The sequence below is a fragment of the Oncorhynchus keta genome, chromosome 2 (assembly GCF_023373465.1).
Source record: "Oncorhynchus keta strain PuntledgeMale-10-30-2019 chromosome 2, Oket_V2, whole genome shotgun sequence".
Lineage (NCBI taxonomy): Eukaryota > Metazoa > Chordata > Actinopteri > Salmoniformes > Salmonidae > Oncorhynchus > Oncorhynchus keta.
In genome coordinates, this window is record NC_068422.1 from 32700891 (window position 1) to 32710396 (window position 9506).

At 46.0% G+C, this 9506-nt stretch overlaps 1 protein-coding gene across 3 annotated transcripts in view; it reads right to left on the bottom strand.

Annotated features, from left to right (window-relative positions):
* Positions 1–9506, bottom strand: part of LOC118399510 (GDNF family receptor alpha-1-like) — a 131329-nt gene that overhangs the window by 7358 nt on the left and 114465 nt on the right. For all 3 annotated transcript variants that reach the window (XM_052475420.1, XM_052475413.1, XM_052475422.1), the window contains one exon: positions 1629–1828. In XM_052475420.1, coding sequence (XP_052331380.1) covers positions 1629–1828 — 200 coding nt within the window. The remainder of the gene's footprint in view (positions 1–1628; positions 1829–9506) is intronic.

The window sequence follows — 9506 nt, forward strand, 5'->3', positions numbered from 1 at the left end:
TCCATTACAAGTTAATGCAGGCTCTGCTGAAAAAAAGCAGTATTGGTTCTCAAAAGGGCTACCCAGCTAGCATATAATGTTCTTAGAACCATATGTTTCTCAGAGTTGGGTGAGAGTATGGTTGTCCTGTGGTTATTTTGCATACAACCTTCCCACAACTTTCTGGGAATGGTGTAGGATAGCTGCTTGGTTTTGGAAAATGATCCGCACATTTAAGGAACTTAACAAAAAACTTTTTTTCTTGGCATTTAATTATTTCATTAATGTTATTGGAATGTTCTCCAACTGTTTTGACATTGGGAATGTTTTCAAATTGTTCAGAGAACGTTAAGAAACAACGTTCTTCTGTGGAAATGTCAGTACTTCAGCATAAACACCCATTCGGCACGCACTGTTTCAGTTTCAATTTACTCAATATTTTTAACAAAAACGGACGACTGTAACTAAGGCCCGGGAATGTCAATGCAATCAAAGGGCAATGATCTCAAGTCAGTTATAATGTGGTTAATAGGCTAGCGCACATGTGTCAAACAAGCCCTGTGAACCAACTAGGACACACATAAATGAGTATGAATGAGTCAACAGTTAAGTCATCTACTATTGCGATACTATCCCGTGTCCCATGTCCCGTGCAGCGGAGGGAAAGTGTACAGACACATGCCACAGTCCTAGCTAGGCTACTAAAATGTTGTAGTCTGGCTTTGGTTTTTAAAGCTTGACAATGAATACCCCCCCAACTAAAAAAAAACCTGTGACAAATCACAATGCAGAGGAGAAATATGTAGCCCTATTACAACTACAATACACAATATGTAAAAATACTATATACAGCATCCTATGTACATAAGTGGACATTATAAAGGGCCATATTTGTTCTAATAAATCAATGGCCAGTTAGATTTTTTTTGTAAAAATGAACTATGTCTGGCATGGGAATTCAATGTGTTTTTTCAATTTGGCCTGTGTGCGGATTGAGTTTGACACCCCTGGGCTAGCGTATCTATTTATGTAGCTAGCTATTTATTTAGCAAGCTAAAAACACGGAGCCTTACGTTAGCTGGCTAACTAGCTGCTGGGAGGATGTCAAGTCATTGGAGGAGTGGGTGAGTGACCAACTTATTTTGTTGGCTACAGTTGTGAATCGCTTTGCGAGCTAACTAGCTTGAAGGACTGTTATCCACAGTTAGCATATATCTTATTTGTCAATCAAATGTAATTGGCATCGATAAAATAAATGGGCAGGCAGGCAATTTCCCATTCAGTTATCAAAACAGAGCTTAAAAACATAGTAAAACTTTCTCAGAACCTCCCTGCAACCTAAGAATAAACGTTCCCACAACATGCAAAAAGGTCACTTCTGTTATCAAAATGTTTTTTTTTTAAATGTTACGTTTTACCAGTCAGGAAACTTATGGCTTTGTTCTCAGAACCAATTTTCAAGGAACCAAATGTGCTGAATACTCTACAGATTTGTTCTACCTCATTAAATCAATATTGCTTAAATTAAGCCAGTACCATCTTAAAATAGTTCCCGAAGATTAGATGCTGGGCCGTAGGCCCCCAGGACAGGAGATCCATGGGGCATGAAATCACTTCTTGCTGTGTGTCATAGCTGCTTGAGCCCTCACCTGCAAGCTGCCACAGAAGTGGTAGAGGGACTCATCTCCTGTGTTGAGATGGTTGGTGTTTGTGGCAGCATCCAGTGAGTTGGGGGAGCGGTCCTTAGCCTTCTGGGAAGGAGTGGTGGTGGAGGTGGTGGTCTGCACCGGAGGCATGGGCTGCCACACTCCCACGTCTGTCCCGTTCCCAAACGCGTGGATGGCTTTGCCTACAGAGAAACCAGACTCTGTGTTAGACTACTACACCAATGTTGCATTGAGAGAAGAGATTGAGAGAGAAATTATTAATTTTTCCACATTTTGTTGTGTTACAGCCTGAAATTGAAAATGTATTAAATATAGATTTTGTGTGATTGGCTTACACACATTTTTTAATGTTTTTTTTACAAATTAAATAGAAATCAAAAGCTGAAATGTCTTGAGTCAATAAGTATTCAACCCCTTTGTTATGACAAGCCATTAATACGTTCAGGAATAAAAATGTGTAACAAGTCACAATGTTTGTAACAAGTTGCAATCATGGAGTTTAACATGATGAACATGAACATGAACATCACACCTGCGGGACATGTACAGGATGGCAACAACAACTGCCTGAGTTACACCAGGAATGCACAATCCCTCCATCAGTGCTCAGACTGTCCACAATAGGGTGAGAGAGGCTGGACTGAGGGCTTGTAGGCCTGTTGTAAGGCAGGTCCTCACCAGACATCACTGGCAACAACGTCGCCTATGGGCACAAACCCACCATCACTGGACCCGACAGGACTGGCAAAAATTGCTCTTCACTGATGAGTCACGGTTTTGTCTCACCAGGGGCGATGGTCGGATTCACGTTTATCGTCAAAGGAATGAGCGTTACACCGAGGCCTGTACTCTGGAGCGGGATCGATTTTGGAAGTGTAGGGTCCGTCATGGTCTGGGACGGTGTCACAGCATCATCGGACTCAGCTTGTTGTCATTTCAGGCAATCTCAAAGCTGTGGTACCCTTCCTGCAGGCTCATCCTGACATGACCCTCCAGCATGACAATGCCACCAGCCATACTGCTCGTTCTGTGCGTGATTTCCTGCAAGACAGGAATGTCAGTGTTCTGCCATGGCCAGCGAAGAGCCCAGCTCTCAATCCCATTGAGCATGTCTGGGACCTGTTGGATCGGAGGGTGAGGGCTAGGGCCATTCCCCCCAGAAATGTCCGGGAACTTGCAGTTGCCTTGGTGGAAGAGTGGGGTAACATCTCACAACAAGAACTGACAAATCTGGTGCAGTCCTTGAGGAGGAGATGCACTGCTGTACTTGATGCAGCTGGTGCCCACACCAGATACTGACTGTTACTTTTGATTTTGACCCCCCTTTGTTCAGGGACACATTATTCAATTTCTGTTAGTCACATGGCCGTGTAGCTTGTTCAGTTTATGTCGCAGTTGTTAAATCTTGTTATGTTCATGCAAATATTTACACATGTTAAGTTTGCTGAAAATAAACGCAGTTGACAGTGAGAGGACGTTTATTTTTTTTACTGAGTTTAGCATCCGTCTCTGTTTGAGTATGCTAAACTAGCTAGCTGCATTTGCTAGCTAAGCTATGCTAACCTTTATGTGGGTCTTTTTGAAGAACGTTTAGTTAACAATGGAAATGAAAATATATTTTTGAATCAAGTCCTGAAGTAGTTTTGATTTACTGACAAAAAATGTTTCATATGGGGAGGAATGGGAGAAGAGCTGTCAGACTTTATGGCATTACTCAATGACATTGACCCCAATTTCAAATTCACTATTGAATGTGACATTAATTAAACCTGTTCATTACCTCAATATGTGGATTGAGATATCAAATGGAACCCTGTTTGGAAAAGAAATGGACAGAATGTAGATGTTATCTATGATTAAATGTTCATGTGGGCTGTGTTATGTAAGTAAAACCTCTCGTTCACTCAAACAGAGAATCAGTGAACATAAAAGATCAATCAGGAGAAACGACAGGGATTACCCAGTCAAAGGACATTTTAATGACCAAAAACCTGACATTTCTACCTAGATTTTGTGGCACAGAGAAAGTTAAGATATCAGACAGGGGAGGTGATATAAATAGTACTCAGAGCAAATAAGAATGTTTTTAAATTTTCACCTTCCAGACATTTTTCCTAAAGGTCTTAATGATGAAATGCCGATGTATGTTATGTTGTAAATGTGAACATGAATTAATGCCCCCATTTCAGATTACTCTGGCATTTTTCTTGCGCTGTACCCAAGGATTTATTAGAACTTGCTTGGTGGGTCGATGTCCTGATTGTAGTTTTACAGACGTGTTTAATACGTTTTATGTACACACGTTATTATAATATTCATGAAATGCACATTGTTATTTTTGGTAACATGACTTATTTTCCCTCGATTCCAACCCCATTCAATGCATGGAAAGGATGTGGGTGGAGCTATGTCTACATAAGGATGCAAAAAAAAGCCTCTATGTCACGCACTGACGTTAGTTCCTTTTTTATGTTTCTATTTTAGTTGGGTCAGGGCGTGAGTTGGGGTGGGCATTCTATGTGTTGTTCTATGTTTTTGTATTTCTGTGTTTGGCCTGGTATGGTTCCCAATCAGAAGCAGCTGTTTATGGTTGTCTCTGATTGAGAACCATACTTAGGCAGCCTGTTTTCCCACTATGATTTGTGGGTAGTTGTTTTCTATGTCTGTGGTTTCCATACAAAACTGTTTCGGTTTTCTTTTATTTCTCTTGTTTTTTGTAATCTGTGTTCAGTTTAATAAATACATTATGGACACTTACCACGCTGCGCATTGGTCCGATATTTCATACTCCCCGTCAGAGGAAGAAGAAAATCACAACACTCTAAGGCCTTGAGGCCGATACCTAAAGCTTTTTAAAGAGCAGTAATACTATCAAGAGCAGTGTGTGGGTTTCTTCTTTTTTTCTCATATTATTCAACTGTTAGCATGTAACTGAAAAAAAGATAACTCCGATGTGCGAGTGCCCTTTGAATTTTTAAGAAAGTAAAAGTGAAAAACATACAAAATATAGCTAGCTTTCTCTCTCTCTGTCACACCATTATTTGCGTTGTTTGTTTCTGTTTTGTTTGGTCAGTGTGTGATATGAGTGTCTCTGATTGGGAACCATATTTAGGTAGCCTATTTTGTATTGTGGTTCATGGGTTATTGTCTATGTTATGTTGCATGTTAGCACAGTGTTTCTATAGCAGTCACGTTCGTCTTGTTAGTTAGTTTGTTTTGTTTAGTGTACTTCGTGTTTTTTCATAAATCATTGAAGTATGCATTCACATGGTGGTAATGGCCGGCAGCAGCGGCAAAGAAAACAGGACTCATGGACTTGGGAGGAGATTCTAGATGGCGAAAGACCCTGGGCACAACCAGGGGAATATCGCCGCCCCAAAGCAGAGCTGGAGGCAGTGAAAGCAGAGAGGCCCCGGTATGAGGAGGCAGCACGGCAGCGCGGCTGGAAGCCCGAGAGGCAGCCCCAAAAATGTATTGGGGGGGCACAGGGAGAGTGTGGCAGAGTCAGGAGTCAGACCTGAGCCATCTCCCCCTGCTTACCATAAAGAGCCAAGGATGGAACCAGAGCCGGTCAGGGCGGAATTGGAGGTGAGCGAAGCAGAGACAGTGAAGGAGTTAATGGCGAGATTGGAGGAGAGAGTTATGAGGGAGGTGCTGTGTTGGTGCCTGAGGCACGACATCCACCCGACGGAGCGTGTCGGGGATTTGATGTCACCTGGGTCAGCTCTCCATACTCGTCCTGAGGTGCGTGCTCGCCGTCTGGTGAAGACTGTGCCAGCCCCACGCACCAGGACTCCTGTGCGCCTCCCTAGCCCTGCACGTCCTGTGCCAGCTCGGCGTTACAGTTCTCCGAGCCGTGCTTACCATGGCGGGCGTTGTACTGGTCAGGCACCGTGTTATGCGGTGGAGCGCACGGTGTCCCCAGTACGCGTGCTTAGCCCAGTGTGCTACATCCCAGCTCCCCGCATCTGCCGGGCTAGGGTAAGGATCCAGCTAGGGCGGATGGTGCCAGCCCTGCTCTCAAGATCTCCAGTGCGCCTTCATGGTCTGGTCCATCCAGTGCCACCTCCACGCACCAGCCCTCCGGTGGCAGCCCCCTGCACCAGGCTTTCTGTGCGTCTCCAGATTCCAGTACGCCCTGTTCCTCCTCCCCGCACTCGCCCTGAGGTGCGGGGAGGAGTACCACAGTACCACCAGTGCCGGCACCACGCACCAGGCCTACAACGCGCCGCCAGAGTCTCCCGTCTGTCCTGAGCCGCCAGAGTCTCCCGTCTGTCCTGAACCGCTAGAGTCTCCCGTCTGTCCTGAGCCGCTAGAGTCTCCCGTCTGTCCTGAGCCGCTAGAGTCTCCCGTCTGTCCTGAGCTGCGAGAGTCTCCCGTCTGTCCTGAGCTGCTAGAGTCTCCCGTCTGTCCTGAGCTGCTAGTCTCCCGTCTGTCCTGAGCTGCTAGAGCCTCCCATCTGTCCTGAGCCGTCAGAGCCGCCAGTCTGTCCTGAGCCATCAGTCAGCCAGGAGCCGCCAGAGCTGTCAGTCAGCAAGGACCTGCCAGAGCCGTCTGTCAGCCAGGATCTGCCAGAGCCGTCAGCCAGCCAGGAGCTGCCAGAGCCGTCAGCCAGTCAGGAGCCGCCAGATCCGTCAGCCTGCCAGGAGCCGCCAGAGCTGTCAGCCAGGCAGGAGCCACCATAGCCATCAGTCAGCCAGGAGCCGCCAGAGCTGTCAGTCAGCCAGGACCTGCCAGAGCCGTCTGTCAGCCAGGATCTGCCAGAGCCGTCAGCCAGCCAGGAGCTGCCAGAGCCGTCAACCAGTCAGGAGCCGCCAGATCCGTCAGCCTGCCAGGAGCCGCCAGAGCTGTCAGCCAGGCAGGAGCCACCATAGCCGTCAGCCAGCCAGGGCCAGGAGCCGCCAGAGCCGCCAGCCAGCCAGGAGCCGCCAGAGCCGTCAGCCAGCCAGGAGCCGCCAGAGCCGTCAACCAGCCAGGAGCCGCCAGAGCCGTCAGCCAGCCAGGACCTGCCAGAGCCGTCAGCCAGCCAGGAGCTGCCAGAGCCGTCAGCCAGCCAGGAGCTGCCAGAGCCGTCAGCCAGTCCGGAGCTGCTCCTCAGTCCGGAGCTGCCCTTCAGTCCGGAGCTGCCCCTCAGTCCGGAGCTGCCCCTCAGTCCGGAGCTGCCCCTCAGTCAGGAGGTGCTCCTCAGTCCAGTGGGTCCTTTAATTAGGGTCTTAGACCCAAGGTTGGAGGCGAGGGTCACCACTCTAAAGAGGCCCTTGAAGAGGGCAATGACTATGGTGGAGCGGGGTCCACGTCCCGCGCCAGAGCCGCCACCGCGGCCAGGTGCCCACCCAGACCCTGCTTGTTTGTTTCTATGTTTCTTTCCATGTTTTGTTTGGTCAGGGTGTGATATGAGTGGGCATTCTATGTTGTATGTCTGTATGTCTAGTTTGTCTATTTCTATGTGTTTTGGCCTGATATGGTCCTCAATCAGTGGCAGGTGTTTGTCGTTGTCTCTGATTGGGAACCATATTTAGGTAGCCTGTTTTGTATTGTGGTTTGTGGGTTATTGTCTATGTTATGTTGCATGTTAGCACAGTGTTTCTATAGCAGTCACGGTCGTCTTGTTAGTTTGTTTGTTTTGTTTAGTGTACTTTGTGTTTTTTCGTCAATCATTAAAGTAGTGTTCTCTTCACTACGACGATCGTGACACTCTCTCTCTCTTGCTTCTCCTTCATTTTTTAATAAATGAATTTGTTCAAAACTGTTAAACTATTGTATTTCTCTATGAGTCAACTACAAACCACATTTTATACACTGCAGTGCTAGTTAGGTGTAGCCTATGTTTCAGTACTAGATTCATTCTCTTATCCTTTGATTGGGTGGACAACATGTTAGTTCATGCTGCAAGTGCTCTGATAGGTCGGAGGACGTCCTTTGGAAGAGAGAGAGAGAGAGCGAGAGAGAGAGAGAAAGAGAGAGCGAGAGAGAAAGAGAGAGCGAGAGAGAGAGAGAGAGCGAGAGAGAGAGAAAGAGAGAGCGAGAGAGAGAGAGAGAAAGAGAGAGCAAGAGAGAGAGAGAGAGAGAGAGAGCGAGAGAGCGAGAGAGAAAGAGAGAGCGAGAGAGAGAGAGAGAAAGAGAGAGAGAGAAAGAGAGAGCGAGAGAGAGACTACATCTAAGTCCAAAACAAAAAGCTTTTCATAAAGCCATTACTGGAGTAAAACACTATCCATTATTAAGTCATCTTTTCCAAACACTATGGAATAGGTGGGAGAGAACAATCAAATTATATGGAATTACACTGGGGGAAAAACTCTAGTGGGTGTGCTTTAGTTTGGCTGAGCTGAGGGATATGAATATGTTAGCTAGGGACATAATAATAATAACAAAGTGATGATGAGGCTGTTTACCCTATCCATTAGTGTGCATACAACACACATGGTCTATCTATGAAGTAAAGCAGACAGGGAGATCTGAAGATAGATGGATAGGTGTTATGTACCTCTTTCCCTACTCTTTTTTGTGTGTTTGTTTTAATTGTCAGCGCATTTAGGCTGGAATCTTCTAGGGCTGTAAAGGTCTCTGGCACCGCCACACCTCTCAAAGGCTGGCTGTGAGCGAATAAATTAGAGCTGATTTCATTATCTTGCTGTGAAGAAAGCGGGTGTGCCTCTGAGCCTATCCTAGTGCCCTAATGCTTTGTGCTAGCACAGCAGCGGCCTGATGAGCGTATTGAATTTGTTGATATGGTCTTTTACGGAGCTTTGTTCTCCAACAAAGACTAATTAGAGACACAGCATTAGACTGTGTTGTCTGTCACGACTGATGAGGTGCTTCTCTTGTTTGGGCTCGTATTTAGGCATAAAGCTTGTGCTGTGAAACATGAGTTTAGCTCCCATTTAGCTCTAGCTCTATGTCAGAGGTTTCAATGGAGTTTGAGGAACCCTGCTGAAGCAATCAGCCGCAGTTGAGAAATTCTGACATGTATTACCTACCAGTCAAGCCCCTGAGAATACATACCATATACACCCCTAATAGGATGAGTGTTTTCCTACAGGCGTTGACTACAAACTGGACACATAGAAACTGTGTCCTGTTCTTGCTGACAGACGCGAGTGGGGTTGAATACTGGGCCTTTACTTTGCAAACACCATGTCTAAGCAATGTTAGAATCCAGACACACAGGTAGGCCAGACAGGCTGTTCCAACTGCACAGGAATGCAGTGTTTGTCTTACCCAAAGCAGAGAGAAGATAGAGATAGAGAATAAACACAGGGAATATCACACTGTGTGCAAACAGCCCCGAATCTGCAGAATCTGCTACTTAATCGTTTCCCTGACAGGAAAAAGTAATTTACCCGACCTTCAACAAGTGCAAACAGCAAATGGGTAAACATGATATCATATCACTCAGTGACATTTGCATCAGCCAAAACACTGACAGACTGAGGCATTAGTGTACAGTGGCCCTCTGTTGAGCCAAACAAATAGGCCCAGGTGTGGTAACACCACATTCAAGTAGTTAACAATTAACACTGAATTTATTGCAATAGTCCAAGTTCTTGGGTTTACTTTGCCTAGTCATATTGAACCAATATGTAATCAATCAGTATAGGAATTGGAATTGCTACTGAAGAACACAGTTAAAGGGAGTAGTTCAGTCAATCCTCCCCTCTCTTTAAAGAGAGATGGTTTTTATAGGAGAGGTAACAAAAGCTAATCTCAGTTTTTTTTTTAAACTAGGAGTGAGTGCTTAGAGGTTGCATAAAGGAACCATGCCACTGTGCCCACTGGAGGTCCATTCATACTGTTGGCCAGAAGAATAGCGCCATTACTGCTCTCCTAAGTGATTTCTCAGGGGCACAGATGGAGGATGCA